At 47.1% G+C, this 27,509-nt stretch overlaps 1 protein-coding gene across 21 annotated transcripts in view; it reads right to left on the minus strand.

Annotated features, from left to right (window-relative positions):
* Positions 1 to 27,509, minus strand: part of tns1b (tensin 1b) — a 92,458-nt gene that overhangs the window by 49,575 nt on the left and 15,374 nt on the right. For 19 of the 21 annotated variants that reach the window (XR_008693372.1, XM_055504923.1, XM_029135687.3 and 16 more), the window contains exons 2-3: positions 16,537 to 16,651; positions 9,247 to 9,284 (exon numbers count right to left, since the gene is read on the minus strand). Coding sequence is in view for 20 of the 21 variants with exons in the window: in XM_055504923.1 (XP_055360898.1) it covers positions 9,247 to 9,284; positions 16,537 to 16,651 (153 nt within the window). In the remaining variant the exon portion in view is untranslated. Of the gene's footprint in view, positions 1 to 9,246; positions 9,285 to 16,536; positions 16,652 to 25,487; positions 25,775 to 27,509 lie in introns of those variants that run through there. The other 2 variants (XM_055504918.1, XM_029135691.3) reach the window with 2 other exon arrangements.

A 27,509-nucleotide genomic window follows, 5' to 3' on the forward strand; every position in this document is an offset into this window, starting at 1 on the left:
GTTTAATACACTATTAATGACAAGGGCCAGGAAGGAAGGAAGGCGCTTTAAGGTAGCAAAACAACAGGCCTGTTTATTGGAGGGATCAAATGTATGTGTGGGGAGTGGGAATCCCCCATTTGTGTTGTTTGGCCACGAAAGGTACTTCCAGTAATTCTAGTCAGTCGCTTCTCTTGGGTTGGGAAGGTTTAGGTTATCGCCTGTACTTTATCTGTGGTGGATTTTTAGTGGATCACTGGGAAAGAAGCCACTGAAGGCAACAACAAGCCATGTTGTGAAAGGAAGAACAAGCTGAAATCAAAGAGTGACGTGAGAGGAAAAGCGCTCGCTGTCAGGGTGAGGTCTAGTTTCACGACTGACTCAGGCTTCCCAAAGCTGCAGACGCTGGCTCCCCCGCACCCACGGAGCCCCGGGACCAGCTCTAACATGGACCGGATCACGAAAAGCCATGATGAGGCAGCTGTGGAGCAGACATGGGATGGAAAGTTGTCCCTTTGAATCCAAAGAGGAGCTGGAGCCGAGTTGAAGGAGGTCGTTCAGTTTGCAGCCAACAGACCGAGTGCCCCGTCAGACACTTGAACGAACTAATTGAACTGTGAATGTGGTCTAATTAATACAACAGCGTGTTTTTCCTCAGCATGAGCCGAAGACATTTGTTGACATTCTTTCCAGCAGTTCTGTGTTACTCCATCACGTTAAGCCTGGGCGTTGCTGTTTGTTTTCTCTGTATCTATGCACGTCTCTGCAGGCAGTTGCTACATCAATGACTATAATCCAGTGACCCTGTTAACAAAGGAACAATGAGAGACCGAACGCTGGAAATGAATTCATGTTTTTATCCCAACAATAAGGTGTAACCCCACACAGCATTATCATCCAGCTGTGAGGCACACCAGACTTTAGCAATTCTCTGACTGGTTTAATGCCACTGACGGGTGCATGACTTTCACCCACACAGCTCCAACGTGGATTCAGCTCCGTGCCAGAAGGCAGCGACTGTCTCAACTGTTCCAAGCAGAATGTCATTTTGCATTTACAGCTTGTTCCTCTGCCCCCAAGTGGTCAAAACAATCTACTATGCAGTGTTACTGTCTGAGTGATTACAAGGAATAGCTCAGAGCACAGATTTAGGCTCTGAATTATTTTCAACCACATTATTTAAAGCCAATTGAAAATCCTTCATTTCAGATCCAGTGCTCTCAAATTAGAGGCCACATGATTTATGCTGGGCTTGAGTTGTTGTCATGTTACTGCAGATGATTACGATCAGAGGAGGAGCACAGAGCAGCCAGAGCTCCAATAACGTCAGGACTGCATGATCAGGGCTTGCATCCGTTACTATGGCTCCCACTTCATAGAGTAACATGTCTTATAATCTTATTGCTCATTTATATTGACACTTTCTATCTGATGTGGCTATTTTCTGTATTTTTTTCAGGGGACTCCACTCTGAGCTCCCGCTTCTACTGGAACTGCCCTGTGTGAGCCTCTGACCACCGTGGATACAGCAGGATGTGCTCACTGGGACTCTATACCACACAGAGATCTTTAGTAACACCTCCTGTTCCCCCAGTACAGTGTCAGAGTCTCTGGTGGATAAACCTGGTCGGAGCATCCCTGCCGCTGCACTGAACAGGAATTACTGTGGAGTAGAAGCCAATCTACTGCTGTCAGTGAAAACATTAACGTCCGATCGTAAAAGGCCCAAAACCTCTGAGCTACTTTATCTATATGATTTGGAAAAAGCTTTGCTGGTGTCCTGCAGCAATGACACAGTTTCCAGTGTCTGTATTATAAATGATTCCCGCACCAATGTGTGGTGTCAGGTTTTCGTTCTTGGTTTTATTTTGAAAGGACTTTTCTGTTTTTGATCCCAGTTTCCGTTTTTTTTTTGTAAGCACTTCCGTTTTCTTATCACACCACAGCGCTTCACTCCCGGTCCTCATTACACTCACCTGTTTCGTATCAGTAATCAACTCCTTGCATTTAACCACCACCTGTCACATTAGTTCTCCGCCAGATCGTCTTATGTATGCCAGACATCCCTTCCAGCATTGAGTTACCCTGTTCGCGCGTTTTTGATTCTGCTCTGTTTTTGACTCCGGATTCTCGCCTGCTCCCTGATCTGTACCGTTGCCTGGATAGCTCTGGTATACCGAACCTGACCGCCCGACTACGAGACAGCCTACTCCCTTACGGTACTGTAACCTGTGATTTTCTGTTACCGAATATCTGCCTGTCCCTGGACTTGAATCAGCCTGCTCCACCGGTACTGAAGCCCAACGAACTCCTGTGTATGACCCGGACTGTCTGTGATACCGAATACTGGATTAAACTGTTTAACTCTCTAACATCTGCCTACGGTTCTCTGTGCTGTGCATGTGGGTCCTTTATCTGCCGTTCCGTGACAGAACGATCTGGCCAGACTTGGACCCAGCCAGCACTCCGTCTCCGTCCAGGTCAGTGACTGTTTTGTTTCTTGCTTTTTGGCTACGAGTATCAGTCAACCACGGGGAGAATGGAGTTTACATGCGCCGAGCTACCCAGCGACCTACGCGATTATTTTAAAATCCTCGCGGAGGATTACCGAAGGGCGCTCGATCCGAAAACCCAGCGATGCGCCGTAGAGGTGGCGATGTGGACCTTGGAGGACGAGGACAGCGTGCTAGAGCGCCCCAGTGTCCGTCGCCTCTACGAACGATTGTGCGCGCGACTCGGCTAGTTGGACAGCGCGCTCCGCACCACGCCAGCCCCGGTCGCACCGCCGAAGGTTTCGGTTTCCTCCTCTCAGCCCCGTCGGACCGTCGTGCCTGCACCCACCTGCCCAGCTCCATGTTTGCTCCGCTGGGAGGACTCCCTGCACTCATGCGGTCCTCAGTCTCCAGTCCAGCCGCGCTCTGTTCAGTCTCCAGTCCAGCCGCGCTCTGTTCAGTCTGCAGTCCAGCCGCGCTCTGTTCAGTCTCCAGTCCAGCCGCGCTCTGTTCAGTCTCCAGTCCAGCCGCGCCCTGTTCAGTCTCCAGTCCAGCCGCGCCCTGTTCAGTCTCCAGTCCAGCCGCGCCCTGTTCAGCCTTCAGTCCCGCCGAGCCCTGTTCAGCCTTCAGTCCCGCCGAGCCCTGTTCAGCCTTCAGTCAAGCCGCGCCCAGCTCTGGTCCCGTTCCAGTCGAGCCCAGCTCTGGTCCCGTTCCAGTCCAGCCGCGCTCTGTTCAGTCTCCAGTCCAGCCGCGCTCTGTTCAGTCTGCAGTCCAGCCGCGCTCTGTTCAGTCTCCAGTCCAGCCGCGCTCTGTTCAGTCTCCAGTCCAGCCGCGCTCTGTTCAGTCTCCAGTCCAGCCGCGCCCTGTTCAGTCTCCAGTCCAGCCGCGCCCTGTTCAGTCTCCAGTCCAGCCGCGCCCTGTTCAGCCTTCAGTCCCGCCGAGCCCTGTTCAGCCTTCAGTCCCGCCGAGCCCTGTTCAGCCTTCAGTCAAGCCGCGCCCAGCTCTGGTCCCGTTCCAGTCGAGCCCAGCTCTGGTCCCGTTCCAGTCGAGTCCCGTCCACGTTCTAGCCCAGTCGAGTCCCGTCCACGTTCCAGCCCAGTCGAGTCCCGTCCACGTTCCAGCCCAGTCGAGCCCAGTCCAGGTTCCCGTCGAGTCGAGTCCCGTCCCAGTCCAGTCGAGCCTAGTCCAGGTTCCCGTCCAGTCGAGTCTAGTCCAGGCCCCCGTCCAGTCGAGTCTAGTCCAGGCCCCCGTCCAGTCGAGTCCTGTCTCAATACAGTCGAGTCCTGTCCCGGTCCAGCCCAGTCCCGCGCAGGTCTTGTCCCAGCCAGAGGTCATCACCTGTAGAAAAAGTGCTATGCACACCCGATCAGGCCCGACGTCTGCTCCGTCGAGCTCGGCAGCGGCAAGTAGCCATGCCAGCTCCAGAGGAGACGCCGTTTCAGTCCCCGCCGGCTCCAGTGAGGAGCCTGAGAGCAGCGCCGCCGGCTCCAGTGAGGAGCCTGAGAGCAGCGCCGCCGGCTCCAGTGAGGAGCCTGAGAGCAGCGCCGCCGGCTCCAGTGAGGAGCCTGAGAGCAGCGCCGCCGGCTCTAGCGAGGATGCCATTCCAGTTCCCGTTCCTGTCGGCCAAGTAGAGGTCGTTCCCGTTCCTGTCGGCCAAGTAGAGGTCGTTCCCGTTCCTGTCGGCCAAGTAGAGGTCGTTCCCGTTCCTGTCGGCCAAGTAGAGGTCGTTCCAGTTCCTGTCGGCCAAGTAGAGGCCGTTCCCGTTCCTGTCTCAGTCCCTGTCGGCCATGTTGCGGCCGTTCCAGCCCCTGTTCCTGTCGGCCATGTTGCGGCCGTTCCTGTCAGTCTCGGAGTGGCAGTCCCGGCGGACCTCCAGGAGGAGGTCGCGCCAGCCGCAGTCCCGGCGGACCTCCAGGAGGGGGTCGCGCCAGCCGCAGTCCCGGCCGACCTCCAGGAGGGGGTCGCGCCCGTCGCAGTCCCGGCGGACCTCCAGGAGGGGGTCGCGCCCGTCGCAGTCCCGGCGGACCTCCAGGAGGGGGTCGCGCCCGTCGCAGTCCCGGCGGACCTCCAGGAGGGGGTCGCGCCCGTCGCAGCTCCCGCTGCACCGGCCCGGCTCCGACCGCATCTCCACGACTGTTCCCGTCGGAAGCTAAATGAAGTGAGGGGAACAGAGGATGTGGTTTATGGTGACACATGAGCCAAATACCTTCTTTGCTTCTTCTTAGCTTCTTTGTCCCTGGTGCAGTACGTCATCATTTAAGGAGACAATGTCATAAAAGCTTTGAGTCTGAGCAGTGTGTGGATCATCGCTAAGGTTTAAATTGATTGGTCTGTGCACTTTAAACTACATTACTATAAATTGATCTGTCATTACATCACAGTAACACCGGGGGAGAGTCAAACAAATGAACCTGGCAGTAATGTCCATCTACAGTATGACTGACTCATGTCCTTCATTACAAGGCCAGACGCTTCAGCTACTGTAAGTCGTTTCATCTTCTCTGTGCTTCTCGATTTACTGTTGCACTGAAAAATACATAACTAATTCATGCATTGATCAACTGAAGAGCTTTGGGTGTTTGAGGCTTTTGCTTGTTGGAACAAATGTAACAAATGTTGCTGCTCTACGTGATCATCACAGATCAGAATCAAAACGAGATAGAGGTGTGTGAGTTGGTAATAACAAACTCTAACAGGCTCTGTACAATGTGGTGCTCCATGAAAGTGACTAAAGGAGCCACAAATAACAAGTGTATGATAAGAAAATTGCACAGTGGAGTCAAATGAACATAGACAACACACACTTTGACGATTGAGAAGCAGGGAGAATTAAAACAAGTCTATCAGTGACAAAGCTGTGTGCGAGGGGTTGTGCAAACTTCTTAATGAGTTAATGGTGGAACGTGGTAGCTTCCAACTCCAAACAAACTTGACAGGCCTTAAAGGATCAGTGAAATTCTATAGATTCATCTCAGCATTTCAGCAAGTGTTATTTATATACCGTATTTTCTTGTCCATAAGCTGCTACTTTTTTCATAGGTTTTGAACCATGAGGCTTATTAAAAGGTGCGGCTATTGTGTGGATTTTTCTTCCACCGCTAGGGGCGTTCTAACCCGAATTAGAATAAAAAAGAAGAAGAATACGCTACTTTTGCTTTAGCAGATAAAACACGGGCGACAAATTACCAACTCTTAATTATTTTCAAATCCTCGCCCCTTCATCATGGAACCCACACGAAGAAGTTCATATGATGCAAGTTTTAAGTTGAAGGCCATCGATCTTGCTATCCAGGAAGGAAACCGCGCTGCTGCACGCAAACTCAAAAAAAAAGCGTCAATGAATTTATGGTGAGCAACCTTTTCTGATGTCTGTCAGTGGATCTTAACAGCGTGGAGTGCTGTGAAAGAATCCACCATAACCAACGGGTTCCGAAGGCTTGAGTGTTACGCGAAGAGAGCGGCGCACCTTCAGAGCCAACTTTACCGGAGGATGACAGTGACATGGAAAGCGAGACTGATTTAGACAGAAGTGACGAAGCGCTTCTTAGGCTGTTCAACTCCGACACCGAAGAAGACGGCTTCATGGGTTTCAGCGGTAAATAAATACCGGTTATTTTCTCTTGGTTCTGTTCCGTCTTAATCAACAAAGTTGCCGACATGTTAAATGGCACTGTTAGGAAAGATTCTGTTCAGGTACATACATGTACATTTACAGTTCAAAATCTAGTCAAGAAAATACGGTATTTAAAAAGCATCCAGTGAAGAAACTAAACCAACACAAGATGACTGAACTATGGGTGACACACATCCCCAGCAGAACCTTACAGTAATTAACAACACCAGCATCCCTGCAAGTCAACAGTGGAAGCAAGATTAGTTTTTAGTTTGTGAAAAATCACACTGTAGTTTAACCTCTGTTATTGAACCTGTTGCTATGCTATGCCTATGCTGTGGCTTCAAGCACAGTATGAGTATTAAGTAGTCAGAGGTCATACTCCGGGTCAGTTGACACTAGTCCGAGAGGTGGTTCTTGTTAAGAAGAACTGTTCCTTGTTGAGAAGGGCTGTTCCTTGTTGAGAGGGGCTGTTCCTTGTTAAGAAGGGCTATTCCTTTTTGAGAGAGGCTGTTCATTGTTGTGAAGGGCTGTTCCTTGTTGAAAGGGGCTGTTCCTTGTTGAGAAGGTCTGTTCCTTGTTGTGAAGGGCTGTTCCTTGTTTAGAAGGGAGAGGGGCTGTTCCTTGTTGAGAAGGGCTTTTCCTTGTTTAGAAGGGAGAGGGGCTGTTCCTTGTTGAGAAGGGCTTTTCCTTGTTGAGAGGGGCTGTTCCTTGTATAGTGGGGCTGTTACTTGAGAGGGGCTGTTCCTTGTTGAGAGGCGCTGTTCCTTATATCCTTATAACCCCTAAATGAGACTGCTTATACTGCTATAGAATATTGGACTCCAATGTCTCAATAAGATGTCTATAAGTTTTAATGCCAAAAATCCCAGTAGATTGTCCACACTGCCCGTCTCAAGGTGTGTATCTCAAGCCCCCTGGTGGAAAACGCTGTTTTAGGAGTGTTTTGCATGTTAAGGCAATTGACACACCAATTTGTGGAAGCTCGCATGACATCATAGGGTCACAGGTCATAGCATCCAGCTTGCTAATGTCTGGCTAAAGCCAGTGGCTAACGGAATGCTAACAGCCCGTTAATGGCCAACACAACACAAATTGGGCGGTGATGAATAGACCTCATGATTCTAGGTGAAGACTGCCACTGTACAGGACTTGAGCCCACATAGCACCTTGAAAGACGGCAAAATGTATAATAAGTAGTGGGTGCACTTCTAACACAAAGAAATGTAGAACGTACCAGAGCACAAAAAGTGGATTTTGCATGTGCTGGGATCTTTAACCCACACAAGCTGGGACATAACATAAACAGATCTGACTGTTTGCTGCCTTTACCACACATTACAGATTTATTAGTGGAGTGTATACAGACTGTCCAGAATGATCTAGTTGTTACTTGGCTTTGGATTACCCCTTTGTCATAAAGTACTGGACTAGAAGAGACGACTGTGCCGATAGGGATCGTGCTCGACCCTGTCACAGTCACTCCCTCGTTTTTCATCTCAGCCTTTTTAGCTAATTGCTTCCTGCCAAAGCGATGACATTTTTACTTGAAATGTTTGGAAAAGGAAATGCTGCTGTGATTTTTGTAGCTGGAAAGTTTTGCTTTTGTATAATGGAGTATGGCCTCTTTTAACATCTCCTCCCTCTGATCTGACCAATCTGACCTCTGACTTTCTCAATCAGACACTATCTACAGGCATGTAGGCAGTTGTGCTCACTTTCATTCATCAAGCTTTGTTCTCTACCACCGCAACATTTGTGAAAACTGGCCATTAGAGGTCCTGTGCACCAAGGAGCCAAACTGGGAATGTCAGGTGCAAATAAAGCCCAACGCACTCACACACATTAGACAAAGTAAATAGTTGCAGAAATATAGCCAATAGAATCAAAACAGCTTGTAACACTGACCTGTAAAACAGACATGTTCCTATTGAGCAACCTGCTGTAGCTGATTGTAAAAACATTTGACGACAAAGAAGGAAAATAGTTGCTACCATGATAAACATCCTAAAGGCCTCATGAAGGGTTCAAATGAGCCCTGGCTACTCCCTGTCCCTGTCAACACAGTTATTATGCATTAAAAGGATCATATGCACTGTCTTTTGACAGGTGCAGTAGATGTGTTGAAGTAGATGTGTTGCATATGAAAGGTGTGTTAATATATGACTGTCTTCCATATATTAACACATTGCTTTGATTATGTAATTTAGTTTCTTTTTCTATAGATTTGTGGTGTTTTTTTCACTTATCTTAGAATACAGTGATGTAAAGGAAAAACAAAAAGCCAAGAAAAACATTGACATCACCTGGGAAACAGTGGGAAGTTTGATAAAGCAAAGTGAGGTTCAACACAGAGTGATAACAACATTACAATGTTTATAATCACTGACGATAATCATTTGGATTTTGTCCAGCGTATTAATGCTACTGTGACATATACTGTACGTTAAACTCAAATAAAACAGCTACTGTACATTGTACCAGATAGCTGGAGGCCAAAGCTACATGTCATTATTACTGTACATCCAGGGTAGCAGTGTTTGTTCTGCCCTTTAAGCCCTGCGCGCCTGGCATTTCCTGCAAGTAAAAGAGGGAGTGGGCAAACTGGCAACTCTGAGCCGCGTTAATAATGGAAACCAGATGAAGGGCGTGAACTGTACCGAGGTGTATGTACAGTTTGAGTTCATGTGAGCAAAGCCCACGTTTTATACGCACAACTTTCTCTCAGCAGCTTCAAGACCACTCAACCCTCTGCTATGTGTTCTTGTCTTTCCAAAACAACACGAATCGAGAGACGGCCCCGTCCAGAGGTCTTTTATTTTTAGACACGAGAGCGATCTCCAAGATGCGAGACTCAGGCCAATCTAAACACACTCCGGTACAAAGAGCACTTGTTTAGACATTCTCAAGATTTTTCGCAGCACATAAAGTCCACTTACCTCAACATCTGTGTACACACACAGACACACACACACAACCAACTGCACCTCAATCAAAATATAGTATTTCCTCCTGATAAGCTCACATGAATTGTAAATGGAAAGTTCCCTCATGTCTCTCACACTTTCACATCCAACTGAACTTTGAAAAATATTCACAGGAATCTTTTGAATGTGCTCTTTTTATCGTATTTATTTCATTTTTGAAAGGTTTACAACTTACCTTGACTTCACATTTCTTGTGGCAGGATATTCGACACACTAGAAAAGACACAAAGGGAGAAGATGAAATTCACAGTCACAGGAATCTCCCAAACACGGTGCAGGCAGCCAAACCATTTGGTCCAGTATGAATACTACTACTACCCTGAGCATTTGTCTACGACGTATGAAAAAGCCAGAGGTTTATTCGGTGGTCAAACTCAAATATCATCTGCTGTTGGCAGGTTGAAACTAGCCAGTGTTACCACGGAGTCGCCAGGAACTACTGTAGCAGCTCAACAACATAATGTTGCTGAAAACAAATGTTTGTGTGGCTCCCTCAGCTTCTCTGATTAACGGCCGAGCTCTGCAGCTGTACAGATGCTTATAGTGATGTAATCAAAACTCAAGTGCATGAGGACGAAGGTACAGCACGTTCCTTTCTCTTCTGACAGCACTTTCTTACACCAACAAGCTTTCAGTCCAACTAATGAGTGAATGTACGTCGTCTTTGTTGCGTCGTCCAAATGTTTGTTTCACTAATCCAGTATTTTACAGGTCCTGGCTCAACTGGCGGAGTTGAATGTTTGATACAGAATCAGGCGAGTCCTAGCAGACGCTCTCGTCTTTATGCTCCCAACACATAAACATACAAAGCACATGCCTTTCCCACTCAGATTAGGGCCATCAGCAGCCTGTTCCTCTATAAACCCTGTCCGTCCACCATGTCAGTCTACTAAGTAACCGTTCCCACGCCAGAGCAATCGCAGCTGAAGGCCTGAGCATCACAGCAAACGAGCGCGCCGACAGTATCGCATCCACTTGTGTCTGACGCCTTCTGGAGCTTCTAGGACCAGACCCCATCTGGGGACGATCACGATTAGATGACCAACGACCTCCACAGACAGAAGGTCACATCATCAAACCCTCTGTGATTATGTTGATATTAAACTGAATCACACAGCATTAAAGACAAAGATTCCCCTCCTCTGCAGACAAATGAGGGTCAGCGGCGGAGCTGCCCCTGGACCAGCTGCTGTCAGGACAAAGCTCAGTCGTCTGCAGCCAACACTTTCCAAATAAAGAACAGACTGCTTATACTGGAACCAAGCACACCTTACGTAATGAGGGATTCTTCCTGTCTCCAGACAGCACAGTGTAGTATGTGTTGTGATTACCTGTTAGCTCACTGATATGAGGCTGGGAGGCAGCCAGGCCTCAGACTGGGAGCTATTCTGTATTATGTCATCGGCCATATGGCCTCAGACATTCTTCTTCTTTTGTACTGTATGGTTCGTACCTTGGTCTCAACACGTTTTGGTGAAACCACACACACTCTGGTGTGTTTTATTAGCAAACCATCACTTTCTCAGTTTTATGAACACAAACAAAATGTGTAAGAACAGAGAAGTTTCTGGTGTATTTAAAGCGTGTGAAGGTTCCCATACATCGTCTGGTGACTTCATCAGGTTAGATTCAGCGGTTTAATGGCAGGCACTATATAGTCATGTATTATTATTCTTTATTTGTTTCAATAACTAAACTTTTTGTTACAGCAGCAATATGATCCACAACTCGCCCTTCTATGTTGAGGTGCTTTCAAGGATTCTTGTGACACTTCATGGGGGCAGGTCAAGGCTAGTCCTCTACAAGCCACCAAAGTGGCCTCAAGACGTAGCCAGATCCAACCTGACCCTGACGAGGAGGAAAGAGCATTTATTATTGAAATCCAGCCAACTAGGTCTGCGGTTGTTTTCAACTCTAGCGTTATTCTTTTTGCTCCAGGTCTCACTGGTTCAGTTTCCGCTGGATCCAAACCACGTCTTAAATATTCAGACAAGACGACGATGCCTTTATTGGTCATATTGGTCAACAATGACACATAGCATTTAACCCACCTTGGGAAGCAGTGGGCTGCCATGCAAGGCCCCCAGGAGCTACTGCAAAGTGTCTTTCTCAAGGACACGCTTGGTGCTCTGGTGGGGCTTTGAACCTAGAACAACCTAGAACCTTCCGCTCCCAAAACCAACGTTTTACAAACTGAGCCACCAAGCCACCATGTAGCAAAAAACTAAAATCAGATATGATTCTCTCTCTCTACTAATAGGCAAGTGATGAATGTACAGATGATTCAGCAGGTCAAACACTGGGTAATTACATTACAGCAGCTTGAGGTTCTATTTCAGCACCACAGTATAATATACATGTACTGTATGTATAAATACATACTGTATGCTATACTACTGTCTAGTTGCACTTGGGCAGTAACATTTGAAAGTCAGCTTGAATTCTTAATTGGAGGCCTTGGACTGTGGGTGGCTGTGAAATCCTACGGAGACACACATTTCCATGTGAAATGTGTTCTACGTGAGGAACAAGGAGGAAACTGACCCAGACTAGAGCACAACTGGTGTGAAATGACACTAATGACAGGTTATGACTATAAACTTTGTTTATAATAACTGATTAGTGAATGAAATGCCCCACTACAGGAAGCAAGCTGATGCACTTTGGTGGTTTAACCTCCAACACCTTCCAACGTCTTCAAATGTAATTACAAGCTGAGATATTGAAGCCTCCATGGCCACATACTGTATGACTACAGACAGCTACTGGCAGCATCTTCTGTTGCTTTCTACCTCATTTATTTCATTTGCTCACCAGCTTTTTGTGTTTAGTCTGCGACTAAGCTGCACTTTCCTCCATCATCGTACACATGTTGTGACTACGTTAGCAGCTACTGCAACGCCATCAGAATCCTTTTATTCTATTCATAGATAATAAAGCAGTACATACTGTACCATCGCTGCTGTACAAATGTACAAAAACAGCATTCATCAAAACAGTTTTTGAATCAAAGTAACAATATGAAAGTATGCTGGATTTTTGCACAATAGGCCTCAAGGATGACAAACCTGAGAGAAGCAGTGAATAAGTAACTTTTTGCTGATAAATTACTCTCGGCTGATAATATTTCCATACTTCTACTCCACTATACAGTATTTACATGTATTTACATCAGTGACGTTGGGCTGTTTGCCTGATAAGCGTTAGAGGCACGTGCCTGTCAGTCAGGACGATGTCCAGCATCGCTCCAGACTCCTGGGCCACATGGGAAGAAGCAGGAGGACTTCCATATTGGGTGTGAATAGCATCAAGGCCAGAACTCGGGTGAGGCTTTACCTTGTTAGGAAGCCGGAGCTTCGGAGAACAAACAGAGCAGAAATGTTGTGGGTGGAGGGAAGAAAGGGACGAGGAGAGAGAGCAGAGAAGAGCTGCCCAGTCTTAGAGGGTGGAGGTGTGTGGAGATGCTGAGATGCGGCGCTGTTTACTGAAGGTCTGGCTCGATGGCGGGTTATACAACATGACGGGGGAAGCGGCTGAGGCTGGGTGACTTCCTTCCCCTCGTCCCTTAGGGCTGGGCTGGACCTCCTCACGACGTGAACACAATCAGGGGCACGACGGGAGCATTTCCTCCTCACCCCTCCCTTCACTCTTACTTTCTCGATCACAAACACGTGTGCATTTGCTCCACTAGCGGACGACGCTACAGCATGTGCATGTGCACGGTAGTTTGCTAAACTGGACTTACTGAGTCAGTTACGGTGCCGTGTTGTTGAAATGACATGATGTGAGTATTCAGGTGACTCAACCTGACGCCTGAACACTCACATCATGTCATTTCGACGGTAGTTACAGCAACGACTGGAGAAAAACATCTTTTCATATCGTAGGATTACGTTTAATCCTGTAAACTCCATCTGCAGGTTGTAAACAATCCTCCAACATGCTTCCACAGGTCACCGCATCTGACTGAGCAGCTCCAACTGAACTGTTTTCCACTTGAAGCTTCATTGGTGTGTTGTTGTCTGACCAAGCACTCACCTCCACACGCAGCTGTGTTTTGTTTTGCTCTCACTTGTCACAGTCCCTCATTTGACTCATACGTGGTGTCATCACTGAGTCTCCCCCAGCCGAAACGCTCGCCAGCGTTGGGTTTCTGTGGGTGAAGCCCCACCTTCATCCAGCTGCTGAGGCTTTCAAATGGGACATTCCCAAAAAGTGTAGGAAATCGTGATCAAGCGTTCCCGTGGAATCCGTCTGCTTGGTGGCATTAGACTCTGCTTCATTTGCAGAGGTTTCATCTGACAAACAACCACTGGACTCGGCTGGAAGTTCTGGAAACTTACACTGGAGGTCAGGAGCAGGTAATCTGTGGCGATGTCTCAGTACTGCTGGAAACACAGGGCTTTGCTGCCCCCTGGTGGCTCCAACTGGAGCTACATTCGTAGACCACTCAGACTTTATACATGCTGTAAACCGAGAGCGCCGATGGGGCAACTTGGGGCTTGACTATTAAATCTGTAGGCGACTGCTACCAAGGAGGCACCAGCTGCCATATCTACCCCTTAAATAAAGGATCAAATGGGTCTATCATTATGTAAACAGCAACAATAATAAATGCTACACCAACTAACTATAACAACTGCATTTCTCAAAATCAAGAATAAAACCTTCAGAAATTAATTGGTAAAACTGAGTTGAGAATAATACTTAATAAGATAAGTGACCATGCAAAGGTTCTATCCATGTATTTAACAGAGAAGGCAAAAGAGTGAAAAGATTAAACTGGACTCATTAGTTGTACAATAAATAACCTGGAGCTATCAAATTCAATTCAATTCAGTCCAAGTGTCAAATCCCATTTGGGGCCAAACACAGTCCAGTCCATTAGCTGTCACCTCCTATGAAGCACAGTTCAGCAGTGAGAACCTGTGTGAGTCTGGTGACGCTGATCAGAGAGAGTTCTGCTCAGCACCTCAGCATCACCCAGCTCCGCTCTGGGCTGAACATGCTAATGTGTGTGTGTGTGTGTGTGTGTGTGTGTGTGTGTGTGTGTGTGTGTGTGTGTGTGTGTGTGTGTGTGTGTGTGTGTGTGTGTGTGTGTGTTGCATGTGCTCTAGCCCTCACTGACATTTGCTACATAGCAGCTGTATGAGCTTAGCAGCCGAGTCCAGAGTTGTGATAACCTTCACACACCTGCTATTGTGGTGGGTCTCCAGTCTGTGTTTACAGTCGCTCTCCAGAGGACGGAGGCTGTGACAAAGCTACAGCCTCCAGACACAACTGCTGAAATAATCTGATAGTCAACCAGGAGAGGTTGGAACTGTAGACCCTGAAGAAACGTGATAGTCTAATTAATGAAAAGTAAGAGTTTCACCATTTAAGGGCAAAGTTGAACTCGAGGGAACCTCCCTTGAAACAAAGCATCCTTCTCATCTAAACGCGCGTACGGAGGGGGAACAGAGGAGCCGGATCCTGCCCAAGGCCTCTGTGTTCAGCTGGAAACCTGCGTCCTGACACGCTGTTGTGAGAGTACAGTAACTACACCTTGTATCTTGGCAACGGCTGACGTAGAGGAAGTTCAAGTGCTCCTGTCATTACCCGACCACGAGACTGGAGACTGTTGGTAAACAGGACGAGGAGAGCTGTGTCTAAACCTGATCCTTATACCATGTACGCAGAAAGGAACACTGATGGAGACAACCACACAATGAATTTAAATAAACAGAAACACTGTCTCTGCAGAGACCAGGTTCCTTAACCTTCCTCAAACAGTGACAAAGTCTAATCTAGCATTTTCTGCTGCTAAATCTGACATTTAGTCTATAAAGTCTGCAAAAGTCACTTTGACTTATTTCTGAATCCAGTCTACTTTATGTAAAGTTGATTTATATTTACTCTAAAAAGATGTAAATTCTTCTGTAAACAAGAATTTTCTATTTGCTTTCTATCTCTTTACCCTTTTACCCAAATACTTCCTGAATCATAAGACAGAGAAAGAGGAAAACAGTGTGCATGGACACACACACACACACACACACACAAACACACATACACACGCACACGCACACGCACACGCACACACACACGCACACACACACACACACACACACACAAAGCTAAATTGAATCTGAACAGGCTATAAATCAGATGATTCCAGGTTCTGTCCAAGCTCATTTTGTGACAGAATTATGCATCTGTGTCTATACAGCTGAATATTATCAGGCATGCGCAGTAATACAAGGGTAATAACACAATGCTGGTCATCTCATCATCTACTGTACTGTACATAAGAAGCAGGCTGCTCATTCACTCTGTCCAACCCACTCAGTGTTGTTTTAACATGTTGACTGACTTAATGCCCTTTAAAACCCGTCTCCATCCAGCAGTAACTGTTCCTCTTCAGCCTCAGTGAAGGCAAATAGAATCCGCTGTGCTCATAGCCCAAACTCTGTAGGGGTCAAACTACTGCATCTCCCTCAGGGAGTCAGACGGTCTCTTTACACGACCAATTTAAACAGCATGTAGGAAAAAGCAGCTGGAGGTCCGATCACCAAACGGGCTGGATTCACCTGGGAGAGAGAATCACCTGCCTTCCACTCACTACTATCGACACACTGACATTTCCCACCACGAGCAAGCGACAGCACCCAGGCTACCAGAAAAACAACACGCGACTCTGCCAAACAGCCCAGAGCAGCGAAAAGGACACCGGCCGGCAGATAATGGCTGTGCCCGTGCGTCAGGTTCAGAAATGTTCCATGCTGTGTGCCAAGCCAAACGCCCAGACCTGTACATGTGCTTCAGTTTGTTTACACACCACAGGGAGGCAGCTTTTCTTGTGCTTGGTTCTAGCCATTTAGGGCCGTTATGGAAGCTTGCTTACTTTCCTGCGATTGTTTGAGCTTTTACATCATGGATCACACCCAGCTGCTGGCAACCATACAGGCTGCAAAGAACAACAGAAACACAGAGCTGCTGGACACTGGGACCAAGCTCTGCTAGTGGGAAAACGGTGTCTAACGTTACTACACAACCAGAAACACAAAAGAAATCAAAGAAGCAATAAGTGAGTTGTTTATAGATCAGATAATACTGTAGTGGTTAGACAATAGTGAGAAGGTCATAGTACAGATCAAAGCCTGTGATCAGTAAACAGCATTAGGGAAATGGAGAAGCTGTGAACCCTCAGCCTTCACTCAGCATCTCCTTGTTCCGTCACTTAGCTGACCCGCGGTGACCTTGGCCGACCCCTGGGTGAGGCCTCTAATGGGCAGGGTAACAGATACGGCCTTCAGCTCCCAGCAGGTCTCAGACTCTTAGGTCTCCACTGGGAGAAATCGGCCGTTACTGTACAGTGTAATTGTGCATTTTAAAAATAAAATTACAAATGGCCAATTCTAACTTAGCATCACTGGTGCAGGTGCTGTGTGATCTGTCTCAGACTAAAACGGGTCGGGTCACTGACCTCGGCAGACGAGCCCGTCCTGGACGATGGGCTGCCTGCACACGCCGCAGTGCTTGGCCTTCTTGAAAGTCTTCGCCCGGAACGTGTGGGAATGAACAACCTCCAACTCCTCTGGCTGCAAGAAGGAAAACAGAAAGCAGAGAGTCGTTTTGTAGAGTGGGAGTGGAGCAAATGTACAATATATTCATTTTTAACACGGCCACATGCAGACAAATGATCTCCATCGTCTTTCTCTGATCTAACTCTGCTTTTAACGTAATCTAAAACAAACTCAACGACACCGTTCATCGTTTCCTTCAGTTTGAACAGTCAATCAGAACCAAAACACACATGTAGTCAGACTGTAATGTCTATGTTACAAACTAGGTGCACAGACTTACTTGAATGGTTTCTAAGCCAACAAACTACATACAACATGTACTGACAGAAGTGATTTAATAAAGATAAAAACAGGAATGCAACGAAGGTGAAACAAGGAGGAACTAAAAGGAAACAGATAGGGAAAAAAAAGTACTGCGAGCACAACACAAAACTACAACATAAACGCTTAATCGAATGATCATCATCACAGATCATCCACAGGAGCTCTCTGCCTGTAAAAGCTCCCAGACGCCGGTCACAAAGCGTTTCTGGCCACTAATGAACCATTTTATTAACATACTGAAGAAGCAGCTTTGAATGTGTAAATACATAAGCTGGACTCTGCCTGTCAGTTTCTCCACAATCCCATGTTCTCCCATCAGGAGAAATAACCAGATGCCCTCTATGGTTCCCATGACGACAGAGTAGGGGCCAGGTCATCGTAGAATCCCCAGCTCGGGTTCAGCACATTTGTACAGATGGCTTTTTCACTCCATGTATGATGGTCATGGATTCAAACGATCACCCACATTATTGCGTTGCTGATCGCTGATGTCACGTCTGCCCAGCTCTCCCAACGGCCGCTCACATGGACATTCAGGAACTGATACTCTGGTATTTATCAGGCTCTATTTCACAGTGGAGCATTTAAATTTCGGAGCCACATGGCAACAGCAGGACAGCCAAACCTTCATTCCACCTCCCGGCTACGCCTTTCCACCGCATAATGTGATTAACTTAATCTAATTAGGCTTAGAGAAAGAGCGTGGCTATGCAGGAGGCGCCATGTTGGAGGAGGCTAAGCGGGGACGGATGGAGGTTCTCCGCTCCGCCTGGCATTTACACACGGCCCTGTTTGGGCAACCTCCTTCCACAGGTCTGGCTCAAGCGTTTTGCCGGATAGAAGATGGAGTGGAAGAAGCTGAGCTCGAACCTGGGTTTGAGCATTAGGAGCTCAAATATGCCTCAAAGTGAACACTGCATGAGGTTTAGCATCACAGTGTAGCTCTGGATTTTCTAAATGCTATTATGACAACATCCATTTTGAGAATGTTCTTTTGACATGTCAGCATGACGCTCTGCCCCATTAAAGATGAAAGAAAAGTGAGTGAGATAAGCTTCAAATGAGGATTAGCCACTGACTGAATGAGTCTAACATTTAATTTAGGAGGCTGGTCTACTTCTGCCAGCCTCTGTAGTTTAACCCAAACGCTATGTAAATAAGGCCGGGGCAGTCTAAGCAGGCCACCCTCCTTTGTGAGCCTCTAATTGTGTCCGATCATCAATGCACCCACCGCTCAGTGCTTTGTTTGGGAGACACCGATGCTGAGGATCGCTCCAGAAGGCGAAGCAGGGAGCAAGTTCACAGGAAGCGCGGCCCTTCGCTGATTATTTGCTGTTCCGAACGGTTGTATAACATGCAAATGGCCTCAGTCGATCGCATTCACATCACACTCTCACACTCAAACGGGCCACAAAGAGAGAAAATGGTTTCAGACAGGCACCGGGACCCGGGAGTCGGGGTCAGGTTGTGCACATGCCCCCCTCGGCTCGAACCCGGCGGCTCCTGGGAACAGACGCACATAATCTCCTGCCTCACACTCATTAGCAGAGCAGGCAGCAGCGCAGAGATAGACACACTGTCACATCATTTATTATTCCAATAAATCTAAGCGATTGGAGCTGTGAGTGCTGGCTCGGGCCTATTTAACTATCCAGGGCATCTTGCCATGGTATTTTTTAATTTCACAGGAATTCCAGGAGGCTTCAGGGGGTGGCTTATTATTCCACTACACGTTTTACACCCATGTTTCTTTACTTAACATTAGAACCTCATCTCAAGTCTCCAGTAACTGATGTTTGGCTACATGATGATGAATGTTCACCAGAACAAAGCTAATGTGTCTTCAGTTGTTTATGTTGATCAGATGAATATTAGCTGCTTCACTTCTGCTGCAGCTCTGATGGAACACAAACCCATGAATGTGATGGTGATGTGAGTCTGAGCTGCTGGCGTCTATGCTCAAACTGTACGTTCCACAGAAACTCATCATCTCGTTGAATCAAACTTCTCTTTGTTCTTTGCTTGTTGAATATGATTTCACTTTAAAAAGAAGGAGACGCTTGTAAAAAATCAAATACTTTCACACACACAGGCTTTTTGTTGTGGTGCCGTTACGCTGCGCAGCTCCAGCTTGGCTTCGGTAACGCTATGCTACGGACATAAACCTTCCCAGACTCCGCTTCACATCAGACATTCCAGCTGAATAAGGTAACCAACAAAGTGTTTCTCCCTAAATTCAGGACTTCCTCATGACTCGCTGATCTCACCTCCAACAAAACTAGCACTGACTTCAGCGCTTCATGCATGACTTCATTCTGAAAACTTGAAAACACACAAACATGCACGCACGCGCACACACACACACACACACACACACACACACACACACACACACACACACACACACACACACACACACACACACAAAAGACCCAAAGACCCACAAAGAACCATGTCTGTCTGTAGCTCCGGTCACCAGTGTTGCCTGTCTATACGATAGGTTTGTGGTCTGTACGAGATACGCTATTGTAGAATCAATATATGATATATTTGACACTGCCGTTCATCGTTTTGTTTTTGTCGTTTTGATTGATGCACACATCATCAGAAACACTTGATTGGCTCCTCCCCCTGTCAATCACATCAGCAGCAGATTGCTGATTGGTTCAATTAGCTGCCCATGTTTGTTTGTACAATTGGACACTTTTCATCCAGCATCACAAGAAGAGCTTAAATAAGCAAACCGAAGCAAAGAGAATGGACTCCGGTGGTGCAGAGACTGGTGAGTAAACCAAGCACTTTTATCGGCCTGTCTGTGAGTTGGATGCCACGTTTCAGGGACGGATTCAACTTGTTTTTTTAAATGCAAATGTGATTTTTAAAGTTGCTTTTAGTTCATACAATAGTTTGGGTCAAAATATGATCATTTAAAAGCTTATACATTATTTCTTTATTTCCCATCTGGCAACACTACAGGTCTACAGGCCTGTACATCCGTTGCCTTTGCACTGAATTCAAAGCACAGCTGGAGCTACTACTGGAAACATTTAAAACTTGAGCTGATCACTGTGACACGGGAAAGCGAAAGGTTCCTCAAAACTATCAATTTCCTTATCAAGAGAAAATGAATATCGGTAGCAAATGTTGCACAGTTGAGTCTACTACAGATCGACCACAACAACACGGAGAGACAGTCGTTGCAGTTTGGTTCCTGTCTTCTATTGGCTGAGTTCACACCCACTTCCCCTCACGTGGGTTATTCTATGTACGGCAGACTGAGAGCTAGACGAGCCACTAATGAGACAAGCATCATGAGTCTGGCTCCTCTGTGACGTCCTGCAGCCGCTGGAAGCGTACACGTCCGACCACAGGTCATTATGGAGCAGAGGACCCACTGAGACGTCTGCAGTCAGCGGAGGTAATCAGCCGTTCACGCTGCCGTCTCTCATATGGGACGCCATGTGCATGGATGGAAGGGTGACCTCCATGTCTCCATCTGACTCTGTTTGTGTACAGTGTATGTGGCACACACTGGCTCAGTGCACAGTCAGACAAAGCTAACTGCTGATGAGGGTGACGGCTTTTCTTGTCTCCCAACACGCCCTCCTCCCCCATCTCTCCCCGTCACCCCCTCCCCCACGAAGCAGCTTCCCCTGGTACAACAGAGCTATTCTTCACTTTTCTCAGTGAAACACAAGCCAGCAGAGCCTCGGTGGTGACCCCTGTGGCCTCTTCAATCGGCTTCCTCACGGCCCGACCTCTTTGCTCCAGGCTTCGCCTCATCTGCTGTGATTGGTTTAGACTGGAACACCCAAGATAGTGCTACAGTCCTAATAACTGGGGTTCGAGGTCAGCTCTGCAGAGGATGTACTTCAGTGTTACAGGTCATTGTCCTGCTGCATAGCCCAACTTGTGCTGAGCTTCAGATTCTCCATAAATGCTCTGACATAAAGACACTAAGGTCGTACCCCCCACAGTGACAAGCTGTCCAGCTCCAGAAGCAGGTTGAAGCAGCGCATCCACAGCTTTATACATAAGGATGCAGCCGATGACTCACTATACCTGCACTAAATGATTCAACCCATCCAAACAAGAAAAGACACATTATGATCAAATCCAAGGTGTTAATGAAAAGCACTGTTCTCTTTGGACAAACACTCATTATTCCTGCTCAGCCCCATCTTCCAGTTCAGACAGGACCTCAGGTCTAAATACTGGGACTTTATGTTGGGGGAATCCTTACCCATCACCCATTCACACAGTTCTCCACTCTCCTAGAAGAATGAATCTCCTTGCAATTAACTATTCAATCAGTCCATGTTGAGTGACATGTTATAGTCAACCGTGGGAGGAGGAAGTGTCCGTGAATCCCCTAATTGTTAGCAGCCTTTTGCAACAAATGCAATTCACAGCTAAATAGCAGAAAGCTCCTTCCTCCCTTTTCTTCCGCTCTCCACTTCCCACTAGGCCAATGGCCTCCCAGTGAACAGTCACCTGCTTTTCATTTGGGGGAAAACTCACCCCAGGCATTCCACCCCCACCACCACCACCCAGCTCCACTCCACAGGCATTTCATCTAACTGAGGTGGATCCCACGGAGGAAATTACTCAGTAATCCACAAGTAGAGAGGGTAGAAACATTCCTCATGTCTGTCAGACCATCAACAGGAGTAAAAGAGTAACACACAGTAGTCATCCTGTCCCTGTTGTCAGTGTGTTAAAGCAGGTGGCGAGATAAAGATAATCAGTCCACACGTTTCAGTGGAGATTAAAGAACAGTGAGAGTTTAGTTAAGGCATGGACACAAACGCATGTAGGGATCAGCTCAACAAGACAGACTCTGACTGTGATCAACGAGAAATTAACAGATGCTAAATCAGTATAAGATAAAGCTAAATCATCAATCACACGTCTTCTATGGCAAGATATTACACATTGTACAGACTGTGGTAGCAAAATGACACAACAAAATCAAAATAAAGATGAACACAGATCATTAGATTGCGCTAATGTGACTGAGAACATGTAACTCCTCAAAAAAAGGTCAACTCTGTGACAGACGTGAACCATGTCAAACACTGTCAAGTATAAACCATACATCCTCTTAGTAGCGTTAACCTGTAAATATCTGTCCTCTTGTTGTTCAACTTTATCTTCTTGTATTTCAGTTTTTATCTGTAATCTCATGCTGTTCTGTTCTATTTCTTCATTATATCTGTAACACAATCACCCACAGTGGACTTCTCTGGGCCTAAGTTCAGGCATGTGTTTGGAAATCTGACATCAGAGCTATAATAAGCAACTTATAAAAGTTGTTTTTATTTCCATTGTTGTTTTTAACTTTTTCTCTCTAGCTCTAGCAGATAGTTATTCCCAAATAGAAGCAGAATGGGCATCGTTGCCAGTACGAACACGGATCAGGCCCAGCACAGGTTGAATAAAAATCACCCTGCGAGAACAGTGTTCCATATGACACAACTTGGCAGAGATGGGAAGTGAATTAGAAGCAGAGGCTCTTTAGGAAGATGAGAGGACTCCTATAGGTCTAAACATATCATCAAACAAAACAACTTGACGTCACAGCCCTGAAAGCAGGGTGAACCTATGTGACTATGAGCTAAACAAATGAAGAAACTGAAATCCTTTAAATTCGGATCCAAATCCTTTCGGATAAAAGCGACGCAGCAGGAAGTTGTCAGCGTCATTTCCAGTGAGGACTGTTTGGCCTCACACATGAATGCATTAACCTCAGGAGGTCTCACATCACATCCAGAGCTGGAGGTTATCATGGCATTAACAAGTACCGGTGGGCCCCTTTGATGGGAACCCTGGACCGGAAAAACAATCTGGCTCCTGCTCTGATTTCATGATGTCGGCTTTAATCTGGCTGCTGGGTTCTGCGTGTGACTTTACACTTGGAACAATTGTGTGTTTCTATATTAGGTGGCTCAGAAACAAGGAAACTGATTTGAAGCCAATTTTCAGTTTTTTAACTGCTTACTGTAACTGAGTTTTTAACTACTCTTGATTAATGGGATGAGGTTTTAATGTTGATTTACCAGAAATAATATATAAGATTTGCACATTAAAGAGAAGAGCACTACATCTGAAGTCTTCATCCCTGGAAAGACCTTCCCTCCTGGGACTGCGGCACAAATTGCAGAATTGTTTGCCTGAGTGTTGAGTGGAATGCCTGATTTCACACATAACAGCAACAACTTGAACAACTCTGAAGTAGGAGTTTGTGTGTCAGAACCAAAAATAGGCTGATGGCAAAACCTATGTCGACCTTATTGCACTCGGCCATTAAATATCCTTTAAAGCTCTGAATGCTTCCACTCCTTCAAGGACAAAAACCATGGGAGGCCATGGAAGATTTAAGTCCAATGTGGCCAGTGAAGCATGCATGGGTCTGGGGGTCTCTTTAGGAAACAAGGAGGTGCATCTGCTGCCTTACAAAGCTCAACAACTCTCATAAATCAGTTGATCAAAGGTTAAACTACCAGAGGATTAATGCTAAAAGGAAGCAGCATGAAAGTAGTGCTGCTCTGTCTGCAGGAAGGTAATGATGACTGTCAGGACAGGTACGACTGCATGCAAAAACACCAGCCCAGATGTGACCATAAAGGAGCCTCACATGTGGAACACGTTTCCTAAATCAAAGGTAATCTCAGGAGCTCGGCTGGTGTCGCTTGGGGAACAAAAGGATGGAGAGTAAGAAGGAGACGACGGCTCAGCCCTCAGATGGGACCAGCTACAGTACGACTTCCAGAAGCTGCAAAAGTTGCAAGTCAGTTTCAACAGGGCTGAGGACAAACAAAGACCAAAATGACCCACCGGAACCCAGTCCAGATGGGAGATATCTATCATCCCAAGGAGGTGTTTGAACTCGGACGGGTCTCAAGGTTTAGCCGAGGATCAATATTTGCACTAACACTGCTGTGAGGCAACACGTTACCAACACAGCTCCACACGCTGCAGCCCGGAAACAGTCCACACAGTCGTTCAAAGAAACCCGATAATCTTCCCCAATAACCTTTTTGGCATTCATTAATTATTCAGAGTTTGTGGGAACGCAGCAAACCTCGAGGGTCTCCTTTCAAGGCCCGTGGCACCGTGCAGATTACCCTGCCCTCCGATTTTTGATCTCCCATTCATTTCCGTTGTCCTTCTCTTTGTTATTTCCTATATGTCTGAGAAATTTCCTTCTGCTTCAAGGCTGGAAAGAATCTTTTTATCCACAGGAGGCCTCCCTCTCCGTTCGGGTTCAGCCTACAGTATGGCACAGATGTAGCTCAGGACCACGGTCTGTTTCCTCCATCTGTACCTACTCACTCACCCTCACATCCCTGTTTCTGTTGCTCTCCCTTTCATCTCCCTCTTCATCACAAGCAGCAGCTTTAGCAGCTGCTCGCTACAGCTACAGTATGTTGATATTCTCAGAAAGGAGTAAAATAAATAATCCATTTTTTGTCTTTAGGTGTTTGGGCCAGATACTTAATAATTTGGAATTCAGCGCTAATTTGCTGCATCAAAGTGTGACCAAACAAAGATCCTCTATTAACGCAGGGGCTCCGATTGAACCCTACCCCCCCTTAAGTGAGCTGGCTTTGTCATACAGTGCTCTGATGCAGTCAATCAGTGACCCAACGCTTAGCTGGGGGCCTTTGAGATCCTTTTACGACTCCCCCCTTTCACCTCACCTCCCGCTCCTCAAAAGAAAGCATGGTAATTAACTGATGAAGAGCTCTGTAAGATTATCCAGTGTCCTCGCCAAGAACTGCAGCTCCAGCAGTGGTGTGCAGTCATGTTCCAAAGGAGCCCAGCAGAATGAGGAGCAGTGGATCTCAAAGGCCCATTCAGCTCCTCACTGCTTTCATCCTCCATTCATTCAGCAAAGGGGAGCAGCGGGCAGCGTTGTATTCTGGATTCAGGAATGTTCTTTCATATTAGCACAAATTAGTAAAAGCAATCTGTGTTTTAGGACTTATGTCATGATGACAACGCTTCCACCGGGGACACACACACATACTGAGCAGATCACAGCTCACAGGGCAAACAAGTGCACAAACAAACCCCTGCTGAGAGCGGGAACGCGCAGCAGATTGAATTATACAAGAGAAAGCAAAAATAGCTGCTACAACCACAGAGTGTAGAGTGAGACAGAGCAGGACGGAGGGAATGGGTGAGAAAGACCAGAGACGAGCGAGGGACAGACTCAGAGCAGCTCCTCAGACTCCAACACAGGCTTTGTCTGGTGCATTCACACCCTCCTATTCTCCTTCATAATATCGCCTTCATTGAGCGTGCCCAGGCCCCCCACAGCCGGGGTCCCAGCCCTCCACGCAGACCCAGCCCACAGACCACCCAGATCCCCCACCAGCCTGATCCCATCACTGCGTCCTTGATGTGGCAACAAACAGCAAACACACACTGTCATAGCTGACTGCGTCACCCTGATCCCCATGTCCTCACACAGCTCCACAGCATGTTACTGAGCATCTGAAGTTTCGAAACGCTGGCTCACCCAGAACATGCAGGACAGGCAGACCCAGGTGCGGGCGGGTCCGGCCAGAGCCGTGGGTAAGCTGAGGGAGACGGACGGCATGGTGGACCGGAGGGATGCTGCTGCTACAGACCGACGTCTAATCCATCCAGGACCAGTGGAGCCCGACCCGGTGAAGCCATGACCGCCCTGGACCCAGACACTCTCACACCTCGGGCTCCTGCCTCCTCCCGATTCCCAACGGTGTGCGTTCGTCCTGTTCTGAACCGGGTCCTGGATGAGCCTCTGCTCTCCTCTGCACTCGCTGCGGGTCTTTCCTTCTGCCAGAGAAAGTTTCACACAGCTTTTTTTGGTGGGGGGGGGGGGGGGGGGGGGGTTCAGTCTGCCCCCACCACTCTAGAAGAGCTAGGGGGAGGGGGTATTCCACTTATTATCCACTTCTTTGCCCCTCCTCTCTTTCTCCCTTGTTGCACCTCTCCCTCCCTCCACTTTTAATTTCATTCATTCCTTGATCCACCCCCTCCCTGATGGTCCACCTTAGCATCCGATGCTGCCCACCTCCTGCACGATCTTGGCCTTGTGTTTTTGTTATTAAGTATAAACACCACACACACGCACGCACACACACACACACATACACAAACACACACACAGGTTGAATCTTGCTTCACAACAAATTGCCACACATCTTTCACCCGTCTCGTAGGTTTACTTTACCAAGCATCTGATGACAGTAATCAAATCAGTACTGTATTTATGCATATGTGCAGGTAGATTAACAACAACCTCAACTGACACCAATCTGAACACTTTAGCAGATACACTTCACAGATGTACTGAATCCTCCGTAGCAGAATAAATGCAACCAACCGTGGCTGCATGTAAACACTCCATAATTGGATGCATACACACACATATTTTCACACGAGTCCAGGCAGCTCATCCTGAAAACATAAGCACTCATACAATCTACATTGATTCACACTGTCCATAAGCATCACTGTCCCACACACGCCTTTTTGTCTTACTGCTCTACACAAACACACAAACCCATCCACACTCACAGGATTAATCCCCTGGTATTTCCTGCAGGCTCCCTACACAGGCACCTTCACTGAGGAAGACAGACCTGATCCCACTTTATCACACACATATCAACTGGAATGCATGTCTCTTCCTTTTTGTGCCAGCAGATGAAATTAATGTTATACAGAGACGTACTAACTCCATATGAGATGGAGCAAGGACACCAAACACCAGCATTCAAACTCGAAATATGTTTCACACACACATTAATAGGCGATGTTGATTGGTTAAAGCCCAGTAGCTCAGTAGATAGTGCATCAGCCAGAGAAGCGTCATAAGTCATAGCGTTAGGAAAACTCTTGTGTGAATTATCTGTGGAAGAGCCACTACAGCTGCAGCGCCCACCGGTGGTCGCCCCACAAACTGCTGCCACAGTCACAGTCATGAGACACTTACAGTATTAAATATGTGCAGAGGTGATGGTCCGGGTCTGGCTGAGGAAACGTGTAATGTGGGCATTACTCCAGCACATGGCCACAATTTGCTTCACTGCCTTTTAACCTTGACCGTTTCTGTCTTCCTTTGTAAACTAGACTGAGGAGTGAATGCAGAGGCACAATTAGGAAGATTAACTGGTGTCAGGTCGCTTTGCCTGAACCAAAGATGGGTAAACAGCTGAGAGGGATCAGAGAGGGACGTCTGCTGAGATCCAGTAATAAAAGTGATTCAGCCAATGAACAAATGACAAAGACACACACAGAATAAATAGGGGTGTGTTCTGTCATCTTGGCTGACATCCTGGAACCTGCTACAGTAGATGAAGGGGGAGTTTACTTGTTGACAGAGGACGGACACACCACACACACACACACACACACACACACACACACACACACACACACACACACACACACACACACACACACACACACACACACACACACACACACACACACACACACACACACACACACCCTTTCCCACCCCCATGCCTCCCATCTGTTGAAAACAATACAG

The sequence above is a fragment of the Betta splendens genome, chromosome 21, assembly GCF_900634795.4.
Source record: "Betta splendens chromosome 21, fBetSpl5.4, whole genome shotgun sequence".
NCBI classification, from domain to species: Eukaryota; Metazoa; Chordata; class Actinopteri; order Anabantiformes; family Osphronemidae; genus Betta; species Betta splendens.